Consider the following 27,756-nt stretch of genomic DNA (forward strand, 5'->3'; position numbering starts at 1 on the left):
CGAAGTTGTCCTCTCCCGGAAACACAAATAGATATCGACGAGCAAACTATGCGTGAATTACGACTATGCTGGGGCGTGCATGCCAAAGACGCAGCGGAAACGTCAACATTGTTTTCGACGCTACAGCAAGAAAACTGACGCTTCCAACAGTCACATTAACAAGCCTATGAATTTTAAGAGCATTGTTCGTGTTTATTGTTATAGAAAGTAAGGCGTGATTAAAGCGCCGGCAAGATGTAAATTGCTTTTGCTGACACGGGCTTTCGGAAGTTTTGCTAAGCTCATCGACGATAATCGTAATTGTTTGGCAATTATCGAGAAAATAAGTATTTTCGATAACAAACATCATGAAAAGGAACTGATTTAATATCGAAATTGATTATAGTATAAAACGTTATTGTCATTTCCATTGCGAGACTTTCGCTAATATTCGCTAAAACGGCCGATCTCTCGTTTCGAAACCGAAAAGCGACTCGGCACGCGGCAAGCCTCAAACAGCCGCAGACACAACGGAACCCGCATGGATTCACTCGTTGCCCCTGCCGTGATTTGCATGAATCGAGCGGCGCGCGATAATGATCGCGCTTCCGCAAGTGGAAAAAGACAGGTGCGTCGTAGTGGTCGTCGCGAGAACGGAAGGCGATGCGCTTGACACTTCCGATATTCCAGCTCTTCCCAAGTATCATTGTAGACGAAGTAGAAAGTGCAGGTATAAATCTTATTTTTTATGACAATATTGTGGCAGAGGGAGAGCGAAACCATTTCGATGACTTATTTTTTTTTATGTTAACGCCTTTATCAAAGCGTAACGGCTCGTCAAAATATTCCTGAATTTACGTAAAACGCCTTGTGCAATGTTTGAATTTATAATACAAGACTCACCGAATCAGACGCATGTAATGACGTTTCTATATTTTTTTATTTAATATTGATTGCACTGGCCTAAATAGTAGAATTATCGAAAACCATATATCACGCGTCGTAATTATTCGATTACGTAGTCATTCAATTAGCTAATCCGTGCGTATATTCGTTTTAATAACTAATTTCAGAAAGCTGTAAACTCACTTGTTAATTGAATTCGCTTACTTTGCTTCCCAACCATTTTCCTTTGCTCATAAACGCAGTCAGCTTTGACATAAATTTTTTTTTTCACGTTCGTAACTGTACGATATTAAGCACGTAACCGAGCCTTGAACAATTATTTCTTGAGAAGTTTTACCTTCGAAAATAAAATATATACAGCAATAAAAAGTGCTCGCCTTTTTTCACAAAACCTTTCGGAAAAAGAAGACAATAGTTATCACAGAGAAGTTTTTCTTAGTAACACTCACTGCCAATAACACGGGGAAAAAAAGGAAAAGAGGAAGAAGCAAGTAAGAACCCTCGTAACACAAGGTTCACTTTCCGCGAGAAAGCTGTGTACGCGAGCAGCTGTCTTCGGCGGCGCCCGCGCACGCAATAACCAGCTGAGGCCCCGGCGACTTCGGTTCTATGTTCCGCTCGGCCCACTGCGTACGCGATGGCCCACCAGACACTGTAAGACAAGAGAGAAGGGGCAGGTCATGCGCTGTCGTCGCTATATATCCTTGCGGAACAATCACGAGCTTGACCGCGTGGATATCTTGTGAAGAGAAACAGGATTCGTGTTATTGCTCGACTATGCTCATTAACAGTGCCGTGGAATAACAGTGCATTTGTGAACTGATAATACGAACAGCATTCATTACCCTTATCATAACAAATGAGTATCATTCACGATGATATGCATTGTAAGCTTCCCGCCAGTCTTGAAAATTAAAATGACAAATAAATCTTTGTGCATGATAATAATCGACAACGAAGGATTAATGCAAATTAAAAACTAAATAACCAATTACTATGAAACATATTCTAATTTATAACAGAACTGTTAATCAATCGTAATTTTTTTTTTGTTACAGGTGAGTTGTTTGAGCAAAGTATTTTTTATATTACTGTTCAACCCCAGCAAATCGTAAGTTAAAATTTAAATACCAATGAAACTCCTCAAGACTATTCTAATTATCGACTCAAGGTTTGCTTTAGCATAAAAAAAAAACATGTAAAATCCGAACAACGGATTCAACTCACGTATTTGCCAAAATACAGCCGTACTGACTCGTCCGAAATCCAGCTTCATTGTCACTGCGAAGGTAAATACCTTCGTAGTGAGATCGCGTGCCAGTAATCTACAGAAAGCATTTAACCTCATGTAGAGCAAATAACGCATCTAGAATAGTCCGACAAATTTTCTCCGATAGAGATTTTCACTGTAAACGTACATACACACACACACACAACACCCAACACACAAGACATACATATATATAGCCAAGAAATTGTCTGTGAAATTAGACGCGAAGAAAAAAAAAAGAAGCAGCATTAATATAATAATGATGCCGATGTTTTATATACCGCTTTTCCGAGTTTACATGTAACTGATTATACCGGATTTCCTATATGCTTTTCGGGATTAACGTTACATAACCTTTAGATTCATTAACTTTGATTTAACTTTTTGCATTTTAACTTACGTAAAATCGTAGCGTTGCTACTTATTCTGCATAGATTGTATCGACAATAGCGTTATGAATTCAATTGTGATAATTTAGACGTAAATGATAAGTATAACAATCGAAACGTATTTAATTGTTGAACTATTCAATATCTCTTCTCGAAATCTCTCACGAAGGACACGTTACGTAATAATATAATTACACGAATATATAAAACTCGAACGTTTTTTCTCTTTCGGTATTCAAGCATAGCAATGACCAATTTTAACTTTCGTCAACAAACTTAAAATTCTACCTTGCGCACCTTCGTCATAGCGTCGTTCTATTAACATTTTATTATCTGGAAAGTGTATGAGATGTAAGATCTATACTGTACATAAGAGTTTTTACTCAAAAATTTTTCACCTTGAAACAAAATTCAATTTATATTATTATGTAAAAGATTACGGATACGTATATATATTTCTTCATAGAGCTTTTCCAAAACAGATTGAAAATCAATAACCAACGTGTGCCCATTAAAGTAGCATTATAGAATATCGATACGAAAATCCAGTTGTTCTTACAGTATTACGTAAATTATTACCATGCGCTGAAATTACGAGTAAGAAAATAAAAAGACATTTTAATCATCCAAACCAGTTTTTTTCGTGTACTTAGTACACGAGTATGTCAAGGCCGTAATATTCCAAGCAGAACCGAGATACACGTGTGATTCTCTTTTTCTTCGCACATTTAATTTAAATTAGAAATCGCTCTGTTACTCGACCATTCATACGAAGATCCCATCGCATGCAGGACTGCATACCGGAAACCCCATCGTGCATTGTCTTGCAACATCCTCAGGGTATGCGACCATATATGTGGTTTTACTGCAGAGGGTAAGCTAAAGAGAATTTCATTTTTTTTTTTCTTTCGACGGTTGTCAATTTTTTTATCTTTAAAAATGTATTAACATTGATAATAATGAAATTTATTGCAGAGATGTAATGATCATATTTGCCAATGGTATTTTTATTCGAATATGAATATTTGATATGCGTATATAGAAGAAGAGCATATAAATGTTTATATGTAGATTTAAGTTTGAAAAGTGACAGTTTCGGGGAATAAAATCGTGCGGTTCAACATATATTTCCGACAATAGACCTTCCACTTATCACATAGATCCATTTCAAATTTATATCTTCATTTTATATAACCTTATTCAGAAAGTAACGTTTTTCTCGATTTTATGGGCCATGTTCACGTAAAAATGAATTTCATAATCATTCATTGATTCAATAAACTATTTTGCCTTATAAGTACAAATAACAAACGCACATATAATTACAAGAAAATCCATCTAAACATTAGTTTCATAAAAAGACCAAAACATACGAACACATTTAGCTTACCTATGGTGATAGTTGTATACTCGTCACATTTATATAGAAAATGATATCATCTGTAACGCGAATAACAAGTGAAAAAAGTGGCTTCAGCGAAATAAATAAACTGTGCCTTATATTCGTTTTACCGAATCAACGAGGACCATTTGCTCACTTGAATTGTTAACTATTCGTGAAAGAGCTGTTAATGCATTTTTGGGGGAAACGAAGGTGAAGTGAAACCTCATTGTTTCAATTTAGAAAGTTTTTTAATCGTAAATTTTTCGAAACGCTTTCGCACTGATGAGTTTTTGTTACGGCGATATTTCTCTTTTCAACTTTATTAGCATGATACATGCGAGCTGCACTAGAAACGAAAATCGCGGATGAGTTATTGATTGTTCGCGAGCCGGGATTGAAACTAAATCGTTGATCTTGTTTGCACAGCTAACTTCGAAATGGAATTGCAATCGTACATATAATTGCGGCCAATTATATACACAAAATGAAATAAACGATGAAGTGAATGCAGACATTCTTAATTAAAGTTCTTGTGACCTTTACATTTCACAAAAGAAGTTACAATTTTTAATTTAAAAAAGTACAACTCACCAATAGATACTCAAACAACAACAACAACGTTGTTCGTTTTATTTTCGCTGTGGAGGTGATTTCATTGCTCGCATTCGAGTGAGAGCGTATCATACAAAAGAGAACGAGGAAATGCCTGTCAAACGAAATTCGCCTGGACTAACTAACAAACGAAAGTGCGCTTTACTTTTTTCAAAGGGAAAATGTAGCATTAATAAAATATTTATACTTGTAGAAGCATATAATAAATACTTGGAGAGAGAGAGAGAGAGAGAGAGAGAGAGAGAGAACTTCCGTTTTGTGCATCGTTAGTTTCATGCGTATAATATTCATTTATTGATATTTTCATGCACTTAATAATCCTTCATGATCACTTTCATCTAACGCTTTAATTTCATCGCTCCATTACAGGTAGACCGTCAAAGGCTAGCAAACAGTCGAAGATATTACAACCAAAAAAGATTTACATTACAATATGTAGCAAACGTACGTAAAACAGAAGTTAATAAGTGTGCGGTATTTGCAAGAGAATTTAGACCCCACATCAGTTAGCATGTACACTAATTTATCCCTACCTTTCTGTTTTTTTTTTTTTGGATTTTTACTTTGGGTTTGCGACCAACATAATTACCGCCCCGTCTTTATCGTTAGAAATTAGATTTGTATTGACTGGCAACATGTTTAAAAAATTGATTATTTTGCGCATGGAAAATCGCTGACATTGAATTTTAAAAGATACTTGTATAAATAATTTATTAATTATTGATAAATTTCAATTTACTAATAATAATAATTTTGTATTCATACCCTTTTTCACCCTCTTCTCAGCGAAAGTTACTTCCAATCATTCCACATTTCCCTAACTATGTAACTGTTCTCACAAATCATAACAATAGCCGTCCATGAAACTAACACAACTTACTCAGTGCAAAAAACAACTACTACTACCCCTCTGAATTCAAGCATCAAGTGGTATGTCAACGGTGGTCGTCAGACGACTGAACGTGAAAATGTTCAAACCCCTCTTGTGTTGTCGCCTTCTTTTGTTAGACCGGAGTGAAAATGCATGAATAAGAGATGGTCATCCGTAGTCACGCTAGCCAAAGTGTACGTGCGTGTGTGCGAGCCAGGTGTTCTCTGACGTCGATTATTATGAGGTTTTTCATTCAGGAAATGAATTATATGTTGCTTTGACTCGAGAGAGAAAAAATTTGTCTGTAAGGGACAATATATTACTGTAATTTAATAGGCGAAGGTTGTTTAAATTTTATGTGACGAATTTTCACATATAATTAGCGATTAAAATAATTAGTTTAGATAAATTTATTATATTATGCAATACCCTTCGTCGAAGATCAAACCGAAATTGTATCACTAAAGGAATTAAGTCCGTAAACATAATAGCATGAGCTTTCTCATCCTGTTTGTGCGTGCATAACAAGCTTTGCTTTGAGAGCATTAATTATTCCGATGCCTTCAGCTAAACAAAAACCATCAACTTCGCAAAGTCAATCACCTTATAGTAGCAAACTTTACCTGGCAAGCTTTTACTTTTGTCGGTCAAAAAAATGAAAAAATACTCGTAGAACCAATGAAACATCGATCATTCGTTTTAATAACTTACTTGCATCTCATCCATCAATTGGAAATCATATTATTATTATCTCCTCTTACAACATCGCTCTTACTTACTCGACCCACGATAACATATTCAATTACAAATTGCTGTATAGCTGAGAAGCTTTATTCAGTCATAGTTCATTGATAATAAATTTGCAACTTAAATTTCTTTTACAAATTTATTTACGATCAAGAAATTAAATAAGATGAAAAAAACATCAATCCCATTTACTCAAATTAAAGCGAATAAATTTGGTTAAATTTGACAGATCAAAATATTTGATAAAATATCGAATTGTCATTTTCATAAATGTCAATGTCAATTCTTCGAAAATTCTCTATCTACAATATTGATCATGTAAAAATGTATAGCGCCCAGAAATATGTATAGAAATTTGAAGTCGTCACAGATGTTAACTCTGATATCATTCTCCTCCCTTATCATCGATATAAGAAGTAATAACAGAGTTGCCAGAGAATATATTAAATATAGCAGGAAAGTTACCACTGGATGGTTAATACAGAAATAAGACGCCTTGCAAGCAAATGCATTATAAATGAGTCACTTGCGAACACTTACGTAAACGGGGTTTCGTAGCAAGTTAGAGCATATAATTGACTTGTCAATTGACTGAACTAACCGCAAGTCCAAATTGAAACTGCTATAATCACAAGTAACGCGTAACCAGGTGACCGGGATTTGTTTTATAAGTATACGTGAATGATCGATCTATTTATAAGAAAACTTGTAAATTTACTTTTTCTAGGAAACGTTGGTAGTTTTTGTAGATTAAGAAATTTTAAAGTTTACCTTCAACTTTATAATAAATTCATTTCAAACTGTATATTTTAAAAAATTATTTATTTTCAAAAAGACTGAACGAACCCTACTCCAATTATTCTCGTATTTATAGTTCATCTGCATTGCTAAAGCTGCAATCGATAATCCCTGTGTTGACTGTTAGTAATGATAAACAGACTGAACTGTACTTAATAGATCGATCGATCTTCTAATATTTATTGTAAATTTCTTGAAGACTGCGAAGATTCTGGCATCTTCGCATAATTATTCCCCTTATATTTCAAAAGTATTAATTCCAAAATGAATAGCATAAAGCATAAAGCTTTCTAGAAGACGTTTTAATATGATAAATAAGCTCTATTGTAGATATATATGCGAGCGTGTCTTGAAATATAAGTATGAGAAAAGGCTCCATTGACTACCCAATCGAATTTCAATCGAACCTAGAATGGTAATAATAATAAGAAACAAAAAATTAATTACATTCGTTATTTATTTTTCCCTTTAAATATTTTATTCTTAGGTTTACGGAAATCCGACTGAATAGTTGATGAAGCGTCCTCTAGTATTTATTATTATTATTTCACCACACGTTGTTCATATATTTGCATTTGTTTATAATTTAATTACTCATGAGAGCAGTTGAATAAATACTAATATTCACATCTCAATCGTGTATTTAGTTAATTAAATAGCTTTGAGAGCAAAGTTTACTAAAAAAGTTATTGTAATGCAAATACTCGATTTTGAAAATTTTATGAATAGTTCTGGAACTAATAAAAAGAATTATTTCTGATCCATCAAAAGTCAATAAGTTACAATTGTTAGAATGAATTAGGATCGTGACATTTCATTGAAAGTTGCAGATATAATGTTGTGTAGTTCACGAGTATTGTTGCTGATCTGAATAGTAAAAACTTATACCCAATATGTCGATTGCTATGTACAGAAAAAAAGGCTACACATATAAGTCATGTAAATTTTTACATAAAACTTCTTGTAGACTATTGCAAATAACCAAAATGCTATTGAATTTTTTTCAATTATTAATATTCAATAATTAATACTTCTATCTTACTTATGGAATCGACTATAAGAATAAAAAAAATATTACACGAAAATTGCAATTCACAATGTCGACGCTAAGATACAACTATACGTGAAATTCCAAACAAGAAAAAATTAGACGTGCGCCGAGTTCAATACGCACATTTGGAAAGCATGTCTTCTCTCGAAATGTTAGTACAGTGAGATCGTTTTGCGTTAATTGCTATTTTGCCTTACGAGCTAGCGAGAGAGAGAGAGAGAGAGAGAGAGAGAGAGAGAGAGAGACATATAATTGTTTTCTTTGACAAAGATCAATGCAGTATACGTAATTGGATGATAAATATATGACAGTTATGGAACAATCAACCATGATTTATATGCCAAATCATATAGAATATTTCATTCGGGAACATTGAAAATGTCAGTGTTTTTTTCGGTAAATTCAATATAGGAAGACACAAATCTCTTTAAGAAGGTACAAAAGCCACGCTGACATAATATCGTCAATATTACAATATACACGAACATAAGATTTACTCAGTATTGTTCTTTTAATTATATCTTCTCATTTTTTATGCTTGTTCAGGTAAAAGACAGTTTACGGCTAAAATATTGTTACAATTGTTCATATCTGTCTTAATCACCTCTTGAAGAAAAATTGGCTCCATAGAATGTATTATTATGATTTCAATTCTCTTTGATCGTGAAAAACTTTCTATTACTGTTATAACATGATCGAACGCTTTTTTTTCGTAAAATTGAACTGCACGCGGTATCTCAACGTAACAATTCTCGAGTGGCGACGCTCGAAAAAAAGTAACGAATCCGTGTGACCACCGACACAAAATCTGTGCATTCAAAGTTTTTCCTAACAGATGAGTGACATAGTTCCTCTCTCTGCTCATTATTACCTGTCAGCAAGTTGATCGACGTACTCGACGTTGAACTGATAGTACACTATTTGCACCGAAAACATTGCACAGCAGCCGCGACGAGTGTACAGGTCAGACTGTTTGGGGAAACGGAAGAGACGACGCGTATGTTCGTGCTGTCATTATACGTGTATCGGATGTACAGTCTCGTTAGGGAATTGTGGCGAGTGAAAAGTATATGGTGTGGCTTATTCGATGAATATATCGAGAATGAAGGATGATTGTAAACGTGAAAAGTATCAAGTGACTAAAAGCTGAAAAAAACTACGAATTTATTTCTGATGCACTTATCACGTCTTTAGAATGAAAAACATATAACTAGGATATATACAAAAATGATAATTTTCCACTATGTTATGTTTTTTTTTATCGTAAAAATCGGACTATAATGTAATTTTTTTACAGTTTTAACATGTTAAAAATAGTACAAATGATAATTTTTGAAGACTCCTTCGTTATTGATTCAAAAATCTATTGCTAAATTCAATAATTTTAGAATCTTTACATTTTACTCTACTTTGCCAGCCGGACTAAATGATATTCTTCGCATAAATATTGGTTAAATTTCTATTGTTTTATTTTCATTTTAATAATATAATAAATGATAGTGAGTTTATTATAAAAGAAATTAGAAAGTAGTCAGTCACTTTAAAGTCTGAACGAAATTATTGTAGCTCATTATTATTTTGCTTTTTTAAAGAGGAAGCCTTGAAACGACAGCTCAAAAATTTTTTTTAGCCGTATTTAAGTTATGTATTTACTTCTGTGTGTTTAAAATAATCCTGCATTTAGTCAGAAGAATTAGTTTTGTATGAATTAATCAAAAAAGTTTAGAACTGTTTTTTTGACTGATTTGTTTTTTCTCGATTTTTGGTCTTTTTTATGTAAGGTTGTCTAAATCTGGTACTTCCATAATTTTCAGGTTATTTTAATATATATATCTATAATAATAGATACTTCAGGACAGAGGTCTCGAAATACGTTAAATTTGAAAATTGTTGTTGTTGCTACGCGTTTAATTCCTATTTGTTTCAAGACGTTTAATTTATATCCGTTTTTTCTTAATGGCGTTGATGAAATTATAAAAAACATTTAAATAAAATATTCTTTTTTTATCAAATACGCTGCTTAACTGTGTAGGCATATAAAGGAGGTTCAATGATTCAGTTCGAGAAAAAATATGCATATTTTCTCCCAATTGAAAAACCAAATCAGAATAAAATTCGCACAGTAAATAAATAAGAAATTTCTTTCAAACTCTAGTATAAGCACACTGGTAAATTTGAAAATTAGTGTAATAGTAATTTATTTGTTCACATCTTTCAAAAGTTTCTTTCAACAAATTTTGATTGTTCTAGTTTGAAAAAATATTTGTTTCGCTTAAACATTTTAAACAACTTTAAGAGGCTAGTCTTTTAAGATCTATTAAGTGTTCAAACACAACAAATACATTTTTAATTGCATTTATAATATTTTTCATAAAAGTATTTGAAGCACAATCTTGTCACTACTTTTTTAGTTAATAGTCATATATTGTGTAACTACATTGACTAACTACAATAAATTTATCAATTACTTTTATCTTCGAAATAATTTTTGGAATTCATCATTCAAAAGTAGCATGTCGTCATATCAATATAATTATCACAGTTTGCTTTTTCTGATTTGTACGTAATTGTCATTCTTGCAGAGGTGAAAGCAATAAAAGATTGTGTCTAGTAATTGTTGAACGTCTTTGAACTTGCCGAGAGCAAACACAGAGCTTGCTAAGTAATATTTTTTCAAAAACAAAATAACATTACAGTAGAAAAAATATAATTTTTTTTATCTTTAACGAAACACTTCACTAATGATGTTGGCAGTGTCCTTTATAATTAAACTATCTCTCATCCCCGTGCAACTCTGATAAGGAGATGCTTCCGCATTACTACATGTTTTCACGATATCACGTTTCCATGAAGATCTTAGGTAAAAATAAGTTAGCATAATTGTGGGGTTTCTGCACCTAAACTGTAATTAGAAACTTTGTACACATCCGTCGATGTACCTTCAATTATGAGTCAATAACTACTCGAAACCAAATCCATTATGAAAGTTGGTTAGTTAGTCGGAGAACTGTTTTGCAAATCCTTTCAAACGTATATATCATTGTACATTTTGTAGACAACGTGTCGTTTCGATCCAATAGTGAAATTTCGCATTGCACATTTTAATCGGCTTAAATCTTTCACAAGTCATGCAATGTAAACATTCGACGAACCTAGTTGACCTGTGACTAACCGACATTCAGTCTAGATAATTTTTGTTAGTACCTGTACGCGAAAGCACGCGGCACGCAATGGGAAGGGTTGTCGTCACAACGCGTTTTTATGTACTTCAGAGACGTGGAAGGTTCCACGCGCGCCCATCTCATGCTCCAAAGACTGCTGTATCTCTCTCCTGTACACATATATATATATATAGAGAGAGAGAGAGAGCGAGCAATATTTTATCGCGCTGCACACACGCAGTTGTTTATTAATGCGATATCTTAGCGGCTTTGAGGTTGGGCAACAACGGCTCGATTATTCTTTTTACGCTTGGATGAGCCGGCAAACTACTACTTTGCGTACGGAGATTGACAAACATTTTGCAATTTGACAGTCGGTAGACTTATCGAATCATCGTCACCGTGGAAAAACAGCTAGTCATTTTCTGCTTCTCTACGAACATTATGAAAGATAGCACGAATGAAAAAAAAAATAACCCGAGAACTCGCAGTTTACGACGCGAATGGCTGAATTTTCAACGCGAATAAAGCACAAACGGCAGAAAAACTTCCAAAATAACGCTATCAAGTTAAAATAGAAACTTTAAGGATATGAAAGGTTGTTTAGTGACCGTGTGGGTCGAGGAAAAAAGTGAGGAGCAGCGCGCAAAAACAGGGCCGGCTCGGTGTATAGTTAGGAACACTCGCTCGCAACTATACATTTTTTTTTATTGTTCGCCGAGAACACGCGAGACTCTCTTTGGTCGGATATCCGGTATCCGCAATGTATAACAGGCTTAGCTGACGACAGGCTTTCTTTTTACAGCCGAGTTATGCGCGCCCTATGCCATAGTGGCACTCGAGCTGCCGACATTACGGATGTCGAACTGCGAGGGTGCACGGTATTATTTTTAGTCAACATATTATTATTGCAAGTTCAACGAGCGAAGAATGATCATTAAGTTGAGAGGTAAAGTTATAGATAGATGTTGATATTATTATTTCGACGAGTATTTGTTTTCTGCAAAATTTTAACGTAGCGGATTGTTCAGTTCCATACGCTGACGTATAATTTGATAACAGGATGTATTTTTCTCTTCAATGAAATTAATCAACTGAAACGATATTTTCATCACTTTTGGTAGTGAAAGCTATTGAATGCATGCGTTGAATAGCGTCAACATTTGCTGTGAAAAAATTTTGATAAAATTTACGCGCTTTCTCTATACGCGTTTCTTTCTAATTAAAACTTCGGAAGATTTTCCCTACAGCGTTTAGCAAATACAATAACCGCGTTTCAATTAAAACAGGTATAGGAGACATCGAATGCGTTCAATTATTATTGGAAAAGCGCACCAAGCGGATAATAAAAAATTGATCTTATAATGGTATTGAACTGTATGTCAATGGGGGACCTGCATTGCATTGACGGTAGGCAAAGTCTTCAATGAAAATTACATTAAATATCAGAAATTAAATACGATTAAGCAACTGCATTGTATTTCACATTCAATATTAATCATAGTAATCTCGTTAATTTAATTTATGTGTGCGCATAGATTGAAACAATAATTTAATTGCATTAAATAACTTAGCAGTGTGCATAATACAATGCGGTTGGTTTTATTATTTAGTTACGTATACTTCGTTTGCATCTTTGCATTTGACATGGAGAATAACATCGAAGAAATTGTTCATTTCCGGAAAACATATAATCCAAAATTTATTTTAAAACGACTAATCAGCTCAAATAATCAAAATACGCAAATATTCGTATTATAGCATAACATACATCGTTTATTCAAATTAATCCACTCCACGCGATATCTTCGACAAGTATCCATCCTTATAAATCAAAATCCATTCGCATTGAATTTGACGAAAATACAAATATACTTGCGTTTCTATTGCAGCCCTAAAGGGATTCGGCGACAGGTACAATGGCAGCTCGATAGTGTACGCGTGTCTGCCTCGTTCAAGTCAATTTAAATTCCCAACGCGGATCGCTGGACGTTTTATTTACATATTCATATCCGCTTACGTGTATACAGGTGTCGCTGTAACTGAAAAGGTAGAGGCAGAGAGAGATGCATGTGGATACCTCCTCAGCCGATATCCGCCCGGATATCCAGCGGAAAATCCACGAGTGATTGCTTTTAGGCTTCTTACGAAGCTTGTTGGCTAATGGAGCATTACTTTTGCGCAATCGATCTTTAGGTGCGACGGGTTTAATGTTTCGCGTTGGCTGTGCGCTCGAGTCACGAGACTTTGCATGATACTCGCTCCTACTTATCGAGTGAAAGTTACACGGGTCGTCAGTGTCAATTATTTTTAGTCACGTGTTTTTATCGAATTATACAGACAGTGAATTTAGATCCGAGGTAAAGCAATAAATGAAATTGACGATAGATATACTTGATATTATATGTATCTTTTTCATTAATTTATAATTTTCAGAACGTATGCTAAACAATTTTTGTATTTGTAAGAATCTTTGTACACTGAAGAAAACAAATTCATACCCCTATTTTTTAGACTATCTAAATACGGATTTTACAGCTCACCGTTTTCCTTAAGATAAATAAAATCCAATATTAATTAAATTGTATATTAATCGACTTTAATATTAATTTGATTTGCATAAAAATCTAACAATATACAATACGTTTCAAGTATTTCCTCAGCTAATTATTTCCAAATACATTGAATTCCCAATTCCCAACCCGCTAGCCGTGAAGACTATAATCGATCATAAACGCACAATTCATGTGTAGGTGCGATGTGAACCGAACAGCATTCAACGCTAGTATACATACCCTTTCAATAACACACACACACACACACACGCACTTGCATCGAACAATAAACCATCAGCGCGTGTATAATTAGATTCATCGCTTTCGATGCGAGCGAAATCCGAAGTCGCGCCCTCTTCTTCTTCGGCTCACGCAATTAAATGTGAATTGTTACGCACTGCAGAGCGCAGTTTCGTTTCTCTTCTTCTATAAGATGATGCTCAGAGCGTGGCACGCGTATCTTCTCACCGTGCAGAAAGAAAACAGTCTTTATATGCGATGAAATTATTACGCTCGGCTTGCGTGTAAAAAGACTGAAAACTTGGCAAACCTTTTTTCAAACAATTAGAAAATTCTCTTTTTTGTGGCAAAAAGTAACAATAGTATAATTGTTTTTTCTAATTGGTTTTTGCTGCCAAAAAAAGAATTGCTTACTAAATAATAATGATAACATGCCGCTTATTAAGGATTAGTTTTTATATTCAATTCTTCAAGATATTTTTTGAAGAGAAAATTTGTCGAGAAGATACCAATGATCTTTGCACCTAAAAGCTTGAAATTACTTTGAGTAAAATCTATTTTGCAAACTCAATTTTCGAACTATCGTTAAATTCCTAGTGCATTTTTTCATGGACGAGGATTTTACAAGATACTGAAAATTCAGCAAAGTAAAAAGTTTGTGAAAAAATTATGCAAAGATGTTGAAAAACAAATAATAATTTGATAGAGTTTTATCACAAAGTATTGAATGTTAATAATATCTTAAATGAAAGTTTCTTACAAATCGACCATAAAATTAATTTATATTTTTGTTTTCCGTCCATTTTGAAAACTATCCACTTGAAACATTGGATAAACAATTTACATCAAACAAACACATCTGGTAGCAAGAAAAAAATACATTATCGTTTGGTGGTAATTGCCATAGCAGCATAAAGCGGTTGTATATAAGTAAAACAATAAAACGCGTCCGAGATTCAACGGCAAGTAGGCTGAAAAGACGACTATACGTATAGTATTGGACCAGGCAAAACACGCACATCAACAATTAGACCACGACTGCACTAATAAGCTCGACTATTTCTGGCGCCAACGCAGCCCCAATTATCCACGTGTAACCGTCTTTTCTCTACTTTTTTTCCTTCTCGTCATCTCGTTCCTCGTGATCTTCTCCCGCTTTTTTCCTCTAGCGCAGCCGTGTTCAGTTTGCCATTGCGGTTTGCACCTTGGTGAAATCTACGATGATTCGTTCCATACTTTTCATCGGATCAATTATGTTAATTATAGGTGAATAATAATTAAATAAATTATTTACAGATGCAATGGTTTTACCAATAATAATAATAATAATCCATTTATATACTTATTGTTACGAATTCAAAAACAAAATGCACTACTTAATGTGGCGAGAAATGATTGGAAGAATTATCTGTTCACTTTGGAGAAAAAGAACCGCAATAGATAATAAGTAGTATGATTTTTATAATATAGATGTCACATGGTCATTTAAAATTCCATTGGTTCATTCTTGCAACTTGTAGTTTATCAAAAGAAATAAAGATAGAAATAAAAGATTTGAAAATCGCTCAAATTTTGAACAGATAACTGTATCAAGAAATTGAAAGTTTTATACTAGTACGGTTTATATTTTTTACTTATTAAGTAAATAGTAATTTAAGGTAATAAGTTTAATTATTAAGTACGGATAAGCTGATGATCAAAAGTATTGTCCTATGAAACGAATATTTCGAATAAGTATAACGTATTGTAGATAAAATTAAATTTATTTTATAAGATCTAAAATCAATAAAATTTCGGCGCAAAATTTTGCAGAACAAAGATGAACCGTTCTTTTTAAAGTGAGCTTGCAATTAGATTTAAAAAGCACCTTTGATGTTTACAAGAATATTAAATATTTTTGAAAAACAATCCTTGGAATTATAAATCATTTAAGCTTTTTTCAAGTATATTTCAAAGTCGTTTGACTATCTCATCATTAACTTATTTCAGGAATTAAAAAAAATGACCGCGTGTACTATATCTTTACGCCACAATACGCGACTTTGGAAAATGCCAAAATGATTTGTTTTTCGAACTACCGGAATCTGTTTGACGCAAAACTTTCCATGTGTTCCTCAGTGAACTTTCGTATATGCAAAGCTTAAGGCGCAGCTCTCACTTCGTTATTTCGATTTATTCAAGTAGAAAATACAAATCATTGAAACAGAAACTTTTTAGCAGCCAAGCGAATAAAAAGAAACGTAAGGTGGCTAAACCCGAGAGCCACAGGAACGTCCAATTCAAATAAGACACTAGATGATTGCGAAGGTAGAAAAAAGATGCAAATGCTTGGATCTAAACGTTTTCACATTGAGAAAAAACGTCACTTTCGATTTGTTTCCATTTGTAAATTATTATTGTTTTTCTCGTTCGGTAATAATAGTACATTATCTAATTAGTGCGGGGAAGTAGATTCTTGTCTTGTGTGAGGTCTCGCCCGAGCTAAGCGAGGGTGGAAAAACATACGAGACGATGATCTCTTTCCCGAACATGTTAGTTACAGTATTTTTCAAAACAACGTGTGGAAAGCTCCAATTTGAGCTCAAATTTTGCACCGAGCATGCGGCAAACTCGTACTTTCTGCACGGTGTATTGACAAAGTAATTAGAATCATATTGCTTTCCATTTTCTTACACGTTTCAATCTATAAAAATAACGAATGAATGCATATTTCAAACAGAAATATTAAGCTAATGTTCATATATGTTAAATTGTAAGCAATCACAGCTCTAAATTCAACTTAATATGTTACAAAGGTATCACAGATCAACAACCGTTTACTCTCACACGTCATTGCTGTTGGAAAATTATTGTTTTCTTAACTGCCTTTTTTAACTCGTTTATTTTTGAAAATAATTTAACTTCGCAAGAATATGCCTCCAAGGGAAGTGTCGGGGTAAATTGAAAGAAATCTCGTTAAGCGTGAATCAGCATTGAAATGCACAAAGTTTCTCAAGGATGCGACGCCATTGCGCTCAAAACTTTTTCTTCGACGAATAAAGAATTTTTCTTTAGTCCGAGTCCGAGGTTTCATACCGACCGCAGCTGCAGATGAAGAGGCGAAAACGGCAATTTCGGTCTCGCACAATTGTAATCAATCGACTTTTGCTTATAGGCGCCTCTCTTGCACGTAGCTTGATAACAAAGGCCGGTAATTGAGGTAGCAACGTTCAATGGGGAGAAATTGCTTTAGTGATTGGTTGCTATGTTTTTAGGTCAACCATGTTTTCGATGTGTGCTTAATTAGTAATTTCGAATGATATTAACCAATATACTGTCAATTAAGCTTTTGTTTCGATTCGCGAATGATTTTTTTTTTCAGGTATAGAATAAAAAATTACTGCGTAGAAAACTCACCGAACACCTTTTTGCTTTTGTCTTTCTTGAAGCCACAATGCATCACCCAAATTGTGCGTTCCACTCTGCACTCCACCCATCGTTTATATCATCAGATAAGCTATTGATTAAAATACCAACATTAGTTTTTATTTCAAAATTATAAATATTTAATCGTTCGAATTTCGCGCTCTTTAGTACACTTTATTGCCGCAAGGTGGTAGAAGGTTGACTTGGGCTATTCCACAAAAGAAACAGACATCTGCAGATATCAAGTTCTCCCCGTGGCGACAGCTCAGCATATCCCCTTCGGGGGATCAGGCAGAACGAATAGTTTGTTCATACGTTAATTTTCTCGAGAAAGGGTCTTAACCGTAAGGTTTCGACCCAACAATCGATTCAAAACGAAAATTTTTGTTTTTAATTTTTCAATTTTGAGTCATAGAATCACATTGTTAAAATCTCTGAACATTTTTTTTGTTATTTCGTTAGTACTTTAAAAATCGAAAAATAGCTATTCGTTCATAATACCACATTGTTTTCAAGATAAAGTATCAAAATTTATATAAAAATGAATGATTAATATTATTCACATTTAAAAATAAAATATAGGTTGAAAAACATACCTGCGTCCTGCAGCTCGGCAAAGCGCTTTGACAACAAAGGGGATGTCACCTCCCCCACTGAACTTCTACTCGTCCATCACTTGCACTTGCGTCATTCGGGATCATTTACACAAAAAACGAAAAAAAATTCCTCGTACTCTTTAAAAAAATAAGTCTATCAAAGCACAACACCGTACCGTAGAGAGGGACAAAGCTTCACTTATTAATTGTACAAGATCTCACGCGAGACTGCAGTGTTGTACCGTTGCGCGCAGAGAAAATTTACCTTCTCTCTCTCTCTCTCTCTCTCTCTCTTTTCTCGGATCTAATGTGTACCGCTTGAAAGAGGGAGACTAAGCAGGCACTACCGCCTAATTATGCTGTACGTTCGTTAGAGAGCAATTACAAAAGCCTTACCATTGCAAACTATAGTTAGTTCAAAGGGCTGTTAGGGTCACTGCGTTGTTGATTACTTGTTACTTCGATCGATTTTGAGGGGCGTTAAGGCTGGTGGTACGGCTTTGTAGATAGAAATTGGATATAATGTCGACGCTAAATTTGGATGTGCCCATGATGAATAATTTTTGATTCGATATGCAAACCGTCTGCTGAAACGAAGCAGAATTGAATATGACCGAAAGATGGAACAGAATGTATGTGAGTGATTTCTTTGTTAAAGAATTTTATTGTTTAGTTGAGGAATTTAGAGTATCATTATATAATACCGGTCTTTATTGTAATATATAAATAATTCTATGTGTTGAGTTTTTATAGTCCTACGTTATAATAATGCCTATCATATAATATTTAGGTAGTAAATTTTTTATGTATAATCCCTTTCGCGTGAATTGAACATTAGTTTTTTTAATATTTATGCTCGTCCCAATAGTAATAAAAGTTTTATAGTTGTATAATGTTGACATTTCTAAATATTTTACAACACGAAACCTTATCCCTGTGAATTATAACTACTCGCATATATTGTAATATCCCTAATAACTTAAACCTAATGAATTAAAAGTTCGAGAAACTTACTACAGTGGGTAATTAAGACGGACTTTAATTGAAATTTAGAAGTCAAAGGAGAGAAGTAAAACTATTATTTTCGAGAAGTAACAGGTCTAACCTCTCTACTTTCGTGCTCATCGACTACATCGTCGCCGTTGCCGTTCAGTTGCCTTTACTTGGATATTCAATTTTCGCCTTTCACACGTTTGTCCGCGCTAATTGTGAAGATTGAAAGTTCGTTAGCGCATTGATTAACGTTCAAAGTCACGGTTTGTTAAACCTTGAAAAATCGGGAACAATTGTAGCCATCACGTTTAAAAGTTCCATTTTCGGCATTTTTATATTATTGTACAGCAAGATAAAAAAATGCGTATTAGAAAGCACAAGAGAAATATTGCATTGAAAGTTCCTCTGTATGCATACTGTTTCATATTACGTGCGAGTTATGCGCAATTACGAATTGACAAAAATTTTACGAGGCAGTTTGATTTACGAGCTTCATTAGAAGGCCATAAATTGTGAAATTTTTAAAAACGGAATGGTTAGATCCTTTTATAGGACCCATGGAAAATTTTTAATTTTTAATTGTTCTTAATTATTATCCATACGCATATATGCAAGTCATTAAAATGATTTCTTTTGTCCGAACAAACTCATAAGCACGATTAATAAGTTACTTGGTAAGTTCAGTCAATACATAATTCATAATAAGTGTTCCGCAGAATCTACTCTGATGCATGTTGAGCCTTAATAAATTGCGACATCCTTTTCCTCGCATAAAATATATTTAATACTTCTCGAGCTCGTAGCATCTTAAACACGTTGATAAGAGCGCGAGATTGAAAAATTGAAGTAAATGCATGATTAAGTATGTCGAATTAACCCGAGCGCTCTTTCCCCTCTGCAATACAAACGTGACGGATTTGATTGTTACGCCCGGGCTTTTTGATTGCACGTATACAGGTTCGCGTCCAGGGAAATACACTATACTCTCGGATTTGGCTGCGTCATTGTGACATCGAAGGTTGATTGACTTTATACTTGCTAAACTGCGGTTTGTTGTGTATACAACTATGAAATAAACGGGAGCTTTTTAGATTATGCAGATTTCTTTGGTAAATTAATTGTAAATACACAAAGTATTTCCAAGTTGTTGGAAGTTACTATCTAGTACAAAGATAGAATGTATAAGAGATTCTTACTTTGACAGAAACAAACTCTTCTCATCGCTATCTTATCCTTAAAATTATCCCTCTCGCAATCTCGAAGCATGGTCAATCCAAGAGCAAGCGAAATCGAAAGGTGCTCCCAATTTCGTTGTTGGCCAGCTCACAAAGTACTTATAGCAGGATTCTCGTTCCTTTTTTTTCTCGATCGCATTAACGTTGCGCTTTGTTCCGGCCTGCTTAGCCGACGCGTGTGTGTGCATTTTCGACATCGTGGCTCTCCATACTCTAATACGCGCTCGGCTATATAGGCTTTTAACCAGGTTACCCGCTGCGCACGCGTGGCCGCAAGATTATCGCACGCAAGTGTCTAACATCGCGGAAACGCGAGGCTCATAATGTATCTTTGATGAGACTCTGACATCGCAGAAATGTTCGTTTACGGCTTGTATAGTTGGATGCAACAATAACTATTTATTGTGATGTTATATTTTGTAATATATCGGAGTTCATTTGAAATTTGGCATTTAATTAAGTACGTAGATAAGAATTGAGTTGTAACTATTTCAGCAAATGGCTCAATTTGAAGCACTGAATCACATTTTAATAAGTTGGTATTCCGAGTAACCGTATATACAATAAGTATATACTTTCGAGTCTAAGGATTATTTTATGAACTAAAGTTCATTAATGAGCATTTTTTTTTGGTACAAAAGATTTTTATAATCGTTGCAAAAAGTTAAGTAAAGATGAAAAATTAATCTAAACGTGAATTATTACTTTTAAACATTCCTTTTTTGATGCCATCAGCTCGTAACTCTCAAAACGTTTCTAATATGGCAAAGCTGTTATCTTTCGTTCAATTTGCACATTCCACTCTGACTATTTCCGTGATTTTAAGTCGCTAGAAGACGAGTGTTACCTAAAGATGCTCGCACAGACGCTACTTGAGATTTATACATTTATATAATAAGCGCTTTGAACAATTCATTATTAGTATCTCGGCAGATTAGAACATATTGTGGTGATTTTTGTTACAACGATAGACGTATATAAAATTTGATATCGTAAAAATGCCTGGAAAAAATACGTACCGAGTACTAAATTATTTTTGCAGAATTACTAGCTTTCATTTGCCATACTATGGCTTTATTTTGCTTTTCGAAAGGGGTCACGATAAGTAGCTTTTACTTCATTAGCATTTTTTATTGTACTCGTATGAATCAAACGCGACTGATGTTTTTTTAACTGTTTTTTTAATCTCAGTCTTGTTATTTTTTCATATATGTACCTACTATCGTTGTATGGGTACAGTATGTAAATAATTAAAAATCATCCATTTATACTACATGTACATATGATGAAAAATGTTTCGGTTGGCTACTTGTATTGAATAAAAGTAAATAGCGTTGTTAAAAAATATCTTTATAGTAGTGCATCTTAAATAACTTTTTTTAAAAAATTTATAGAATTTCAGCAAAAAAATTAATAAATAAGAAAAATTAATCTCCCCATTTGGAAAATGTTATGCTCGTAAGAAACAGATATTTTTCTGAAAGTCGACGTTCAAATAAAATATATGTTTGACTGCCAAGGCAGTAAAGCGGCAAACTAAGGCACTGGACGAGGGTGGAATAAGCCCACTTACGTAAATGCTTTTTCCTTTACCCGTGCTAAGAGTTATTTTTCGCTTCGCGTCGAGAAAACTAGAACGTTCGGTACTTTTATTGATGTTGTGTTATACCTCATTGATGAATTTTTGCGTATATGTAAGTGGACACGTAAGCGTATCTTTTGAATTTTTTAGTGCTGTTCCAGCTGCAGTTGAAAGTTTGTTATTTGTTATTCCAGCGAATATTCATTTTTGTCGATTTGAGAAAATCGATCTCGAACCAAGCTCTTTCAATATTGAAAATATTTAACGATGAATGTTATTGTAGCGAAGAAAATTCCTAAAATTTGAATAAAAAAAAAATTTGCAATATCTATCTCAAATGAATTTTCAATATAGCTTCGAAAATATCGAAAATATCGATTCTTAAATTCATCCATGTATTAATCTCTGAACAATTGTGATTAAAAGTACTAAATGAATGAATTATGAATTTTCAGAGGTGACCGTGGAATATTTGAGAGGCCTTCCGAGGATCACGCTTCCCCTGCCATCGCGATCGCAGAAATGTATGTTCACGTTGAAGCCGTTAACGCAAACTATTGGTGACTTTCTGGACATGCTTAAACTCGAAGACCCAACTGTCGTCAATGCTAGCATAACTATGTCAGGTAATGGTAGACTTTCTCTTCTGATATAATAATCAATTGCTTCGTTTTCTCATTCTGATCAAGTACGTCCTTTTCAAATATTTTCCGATTCACTATGTCTGCTTAAAAAAAAAAAAACGAGGATACAAATGTTCGAGAACAATAGTTTAAATGAAATTTTGACGGCTAAAAAGCTAATTTTTTGATGTTTTCAGATAGTACTACCTATGGTACTACAAACAAAATAGAAACGTTGCTATTGGATGATTTCAATTTAATAATCAACGATAAAGTTTATCCGGTCTCTCCACCTAAGCACGAGATTTCGAAGGTATATAACCCTGCCAAAGTCATCTACAATTACCCGATAAAAAATCTAAATGATTGTAAGCGAATACGTTCCGTTCTGTTGAAGGAAAACATACGGCAGCTGCAAGACGTTCAAGCTCTAGTACATCAACTTTACGAGACATTTAATGCTCGGCAGTATCACGCTGAATTGGAACGCCAAGTGATGCTGCATCTGGAAGAAGTGAGAACGGAGCTGGAGCCCCTCGAGCAAGTGAGTAAACAGTTCGTATGCAAATGTGAGGCTGTGTGACTGCGATTGCGGTGCACGGCACTTCGGTTGAAATTGGCGGATTTGGAGTTTGCGTGCAATGAATTGCATATTCACAAAAGACTGGCTTTTTTTTCTGTAGGAACTTAACGAAATCAAATTGTCAGCTCAGCGAAGATCTCAGTTGGCCACCTGGGGTGTCCTCGTGTTCATGTCTATCCAATTTGGTTGTTTAGCGAGGCTCACGTGGTGGGAATATTCCTGGGACATTATGGAACCCGTCACATACTTCGTCACGTACGCGACGGCCATGGGCTGTTACATATATTTCCTCATGACCAGACAGGTAAGCTCAATTTGATTTTTCGCCCCAGGAAACTCGGACGATGAATAAAAGAAACTAGTAATGATATAAAGTTTGTGTTGATGGTCAACTTATGTGTGAATATGCAAATAGTACGAGTTACGATAAATTCACGTTTGTTCTCTACTGCACATACGCTATTTTTAAAACGACCGTGGAAATTTTTTTCTTTTTCAATGCACAACTTTCGCGCTTTATACCTGTATTGTGAAGCTTTTACCTTCATTTATTTTTTTGAGACATATTGTCTGCACTGCAAGAGTAGAAAGCTTAAGATTTAATTACGAGCTTATAAATGATATATTATATAAAGTAGGTGCGGGTGGCTTGGAAAATTTTCAAATAGAATAGAAAATGATTATGATAAAAAAAGTGATTAATTATACAATCAAAGATGTATATAAATGTTTAATTTATTGTTTATCTGCATTACGTGGATATAATCAAATTACTTTCTTATAGAAGGTAAGAAGATTAAATTAAATGTTTTAAATGAATGCCAATTATAAGATCATCCATTTATACAAATATTTATTTTGTTATTTATTTGCGTTACGTGGATACGATCAAATTGTTACATTATTAAAGATGGTAAGAAATTTTACTGATATACTGATTTTAGATCACATTGTTTTTGAAATCTATTTCACAGGAAACAAGGCAACAAATATTTTATTATACACTTAAATAAACGTAGTTGATCAACATAAAATAAACGAAGATAAATGTTGCTACATAAATCGCACTTATACTCAACTCAACAATTAAAGTCTCAACCACTTAATACACAATGATTTTTCAAAATTTAAATGAAATTATTATGACACAAGCTTGCAAGAAAGATGTTTTCATTAAAACCAGTTATATGTGTGTATCGTGTATATAATTAGTGCTCATTTAGTATTAAAATAATCCTAATCACCCGCACCAACCTTATAACCAGTAGAAAAGAAATAAAAAATTCGCTTTTCAATTAAAATATTTTTATTTAAATATTCTTGAACGTGCTGAGGCACATCTTTTTACAAAATTCAAAAGCTAAATACAATTCTAGGATATGAGTTGGCGCGTATGTTCGTTATGCATTGTTATTCATTGGGTTGAAATGTTATTTCGATAATCAAATCGTCACCATTCGCAACAAAATCATGACATTACTAGAACTCCACTTCATCATATTAGCAAAATCAAATACATCAAATCTAACTCTATCGAATTTGGCCAACAGGAATACTTGCTGCCAGACGTGTTCAACCGCGAGTATCTGATAGGCGTTTACAAGAAAGCTCGAAAAGTGGGCTTCGATCTAACGCATTACAACACTCTCAAAGAAGAGGCTTATGAGCTCGAAACAATGTTGAAGATCATTCGTGGCCCACTGCACATTCAACAAACCGTCATCGAGCAGAAGCGCCAGCAGCGTTTAGAACAGTCGCGTAGTACCAAAAGTAGCATCAGCAGTAGCAGCAGCAGCAGTTCCTCGTCACCTTCACCCAGTCGACCGCGTAATCCATCACCCGAGAAAACGGATAAGCAAGACACGAAGAGTAATGCCGGTCAATAGGCTGTGATTACGAATTAATGTTTTCTTTTCTTTCATTTTTTGCGAGGAAAGATATAATATTATATATCGTCGGAGGGGGATGTGTAAGTCTTTGCAAGGGCTTTTGTTGTTCATCGATAGTAATGGGAAAATTCGTGAGCTATCTTTATCGATGCAGGGTATTTGCCACATTTGCAGGTGTAAGATTTTAAATGAACAATTTGTCTAATTATTTATATCTGACTGACACGAAAAGATGATGATGTGATTGCTCCGAATTTTTCACACAAATGAGTCATAATTAAATGTAAACAATAACTTATTGTAAAATTTTATCATGTAATAATGTTCAAAGTCATGTAATGAATATTTTTTAATCGTTAGGAAAAAATATTAAAGCTTTCACATCCCCTGAACAATGCGTCGAACGAGGATGAGTACAATGTACTTAAAAAAATTTCTACGAATATTACGAATTCGATTTTAGAGTCGGATTTGGTGCGAAAAGGGCTATATATTTAAGAGTAAGGCTGTCATTGTGATTACAAATGGTCCCAACGAAAAATAAGGCAAAAAAACATTTTTACATCTATTCATTATAGAAAGGAAATGAATTTTTAATACCTTCGTTTTTGCGTAAACAATGGAAATGAAATATTTTTATGAGCCAATGAATAAACGAATGGCAAATATCGTGTTCTTTTAAAGGTATAACTAGAACATTCGGCACCGTAATTTCCAACGTACATTTTTTTTATTAACATGTGCAATGTTCCTACATTTCAAGAAAAAAATATCTACATGCATATGTCTCATAAGAATATTTCAAACCTACAATTGTAATGACCCCCAATAATTGCACTCCCTGACAACTATCGTGAAAAAGAATAAATGATAAATTTAATACATTGTAGCGACAATCTCTCGAATATAACGTGTCGCCTCTAAAAAATTAAATATCGGAAAAAGCTAGGCAGTGCGGGTAAACAAATGGAAAGTTTTTGAAATATGCTACATGTATTACACATTTCATACTTACTGGGAATTATTATACGTCTCATCGACATTTGCCGTTCGGACATTTGTTTGTTGTAAGCGTAAAAAACAACTCAATAGTGTCATAAACAAACGAAGTAATTGTTAGTGTTTTCATTACCGCCATAATGTAACAATTATTTTCGAATTAAATCATTCATTTTTAGATATTTATTTGTATTGTGAATTTCGTACTTACTTAAGCTACATAGAACTATATAATAGAAAATGTCACGTCATTTTATTCATGGCGGTAATGATAATAATAAACGTGATGTTATGTACCTTAAATCAATAACGTGGTCGTTAAGCACTGTAGAAGATCCTATATATTTAACTAAGAATTGAAACTCAGACTCTGTAGAGACGAGACTATTTTAGAAAGATACAGTCTTTTTCCTTGATGTAAAAGCTGGTGCTTATCATGTTTAAGATTAATAACTATGTGTTACGGATATAAATTTTATAAATGTGTTGTATTTATGTATTGTTTTTTATTTGAAAAATCTTTTATCATTTTCATAAGGAGTGAGTAATGTGTTTATTATGTAGTGAGTTTTCGAGAAAAACTTAGTCCAATATCATGTTTTACTTTCTTATTGAAAATTTTTGTTTTATGAGTTTGCTTCTTAATCTAAATATAGTATTCAGAGATCATCTAATAATAAATACAACACATTCATGAAAATTTATGCTAATCAAATGGAATCTCTATACTCCAATTGCGTAATATGAAAAAAGATGTAATTTGTCTTTATTTTATATCAAAAACCAATCGAAATAAATTTTGATATTTCGTAAGTATGCTACGTGTGATAACAATTGCAAAGTCTTGTACATTGATGATTAACACTGATTAAAACTATGAAATGTACTTACGTACGAGATATAATTTTATTAATAGGATACCTACGTTGATAAGAAAATTTTTTTGATGATGTAAATAACTTATAGTGACTATCACTAACTTTACATTGCCTTCTACCATTAAGGACGTATACTTTTTTGTAATAACAAGCATATATCTAGTAATAATAGCTTACATAGTGTTTAATTTTGTATTGCATCAACTAATTGATAGTAAAAAAAGAAATATTTTAATTTTCACTGTCTGTAGAAGATTTCAACTCTTTAAGAACTTTAAAATGTAATCAAAACACGAGCTTAAGCAGTCACTAATGACTATCTGAGCAAAATTTTACTTCAAAACTTTTACAATTAGCGCAATTTCACTCTACAGTACCTATTGAAACGTAAAAAAGTCTCCAGTAATGAACACAATGGCTTCCGTAGATAGGTGATTGAAAGTAAAAAATGAAAAGAATATAATCGTATTGCAAAGTTTCTTAAGAAAAAAATCGTTTTACAATACTTTTGCACGCCTAAGCTAACAAATTTTAGCAACTATACTTCATTCATATCTAGTCTAACTAGGATTTTTAAATTCATGACAAGATCTAATCTATATACCTATACATAAATTTATGTAACACAAACTTACAAGAGACATCACGTAATTAGAACTAGAGTATTTTTAGGTAAAGCTTTATAAAACCTTAACGAAAGTTTCAATACAATCCAAAAAAGACTTCTTCTTAATCCAATATAATCAAAGTTATCTCTTGCACATACTTATAGGTATATAAAACACTCGCTCAAGTTTCATCCGTCCGCTGTACGGTTCATTTTTTTTCAATAAGGTTTATGTAACTGTAATCATTGACTGTTTTATTTAAAACATTTATTTGAAACTATTTGCGCTTACAAAGATTATCCCCAATAAAACATTTACCTATAGACTATAAACTTTGCAAATAACTTTTAAAGTAAAAGAATATAGGCAAAAATACTCAGCATTCATTGAAAAAGAAAACTA

At 33.6% G+C, this 27,756-nt stretch overlaps 2 protein-coding genes across 3 annotated transcripts in view; one reads left to right on the forward strand and one right to left on the reverse strand.

Moving 5' to 3' along the window:
* The window catches only part of LOC131670236 (uncharacterized), a 29,367-nt gene extending 11,290 nt beyond the window's left edge, over window positions 1–18,077 (reverse strand). The window contains exons 1-2 of one of the 2 annotated variants that reach the window (XM_058945666.1): window positions 17,965–18,077; window positions 17,360–17,459 (exon numbers count right to left, since the gene is read on the reverse strand). In XM_058945666.1, coding sequence (XP_058801649.1) covers window positions 17,360–17,439 — 80 coding nt within the window. In that variant the 5' untranslated portion in view covers window positions 17,440–17,459; window positions 17,965–18,077. Of the gene's footprint in view, window positions 1–8,878; window positions 8,952–17,359; window positions 17,460–17,964 lie in introns of those variants that run through there. The other variant, XM_058945668.1, reaches the window with a different exon arrangement.
* Window positions 1–27,665, forward strand: part of LOC131670237 (calcium uniporter protein, mitochondrial) — a 70,838-nt gene extending 43,173 nt beyond the window's left edge. Inside the window, exons 3-7 of the mRNA XM_058945670.1 lie at window positions 22,230–22,400; window positions 22,595–22,710; window positions 22,795–22,941; window positions 23,081–23,284; window positions 24,531–27,665. Of these exons, the coding sequence (XP_058801653.1) occupies window positions 22,230–22,400; window positions 22,595–22,710; window positions 22,795–22,941; window positions 23,081–23,284; window positions 24,531–24,866 (974 nt within the window). The 3' untranslated portion in view covers window positions 24,867–27,665. The remainder of the gene's footprint in view (window positions 1–22,229; window positions 22,401–22,594; window positions 22,711–22,794; window positions 22,942–23,080; window positions 23,285–24,530) is intronic.
* Window positions 27,666–27,756: the final 91 nt, after the last annotated feature.

The sequence above is a fragment of the Phymastichus coffea genome, unplaced genomic scaffold (genome assembly GCF_024137745.1).
Source record: "Phymastichus coffea isolate CEN01 unplaced genomic scaffold, Cenicafe_Pcof_1.1 PCOF00105, whole genome shotgun sequence".
Lineage (NCBI taxonomy): Eukaryota > Metazoa > Arthropoda > Insecta > Hymenoptera > Eulophidae > Phymastichus > Phymastichus coffea.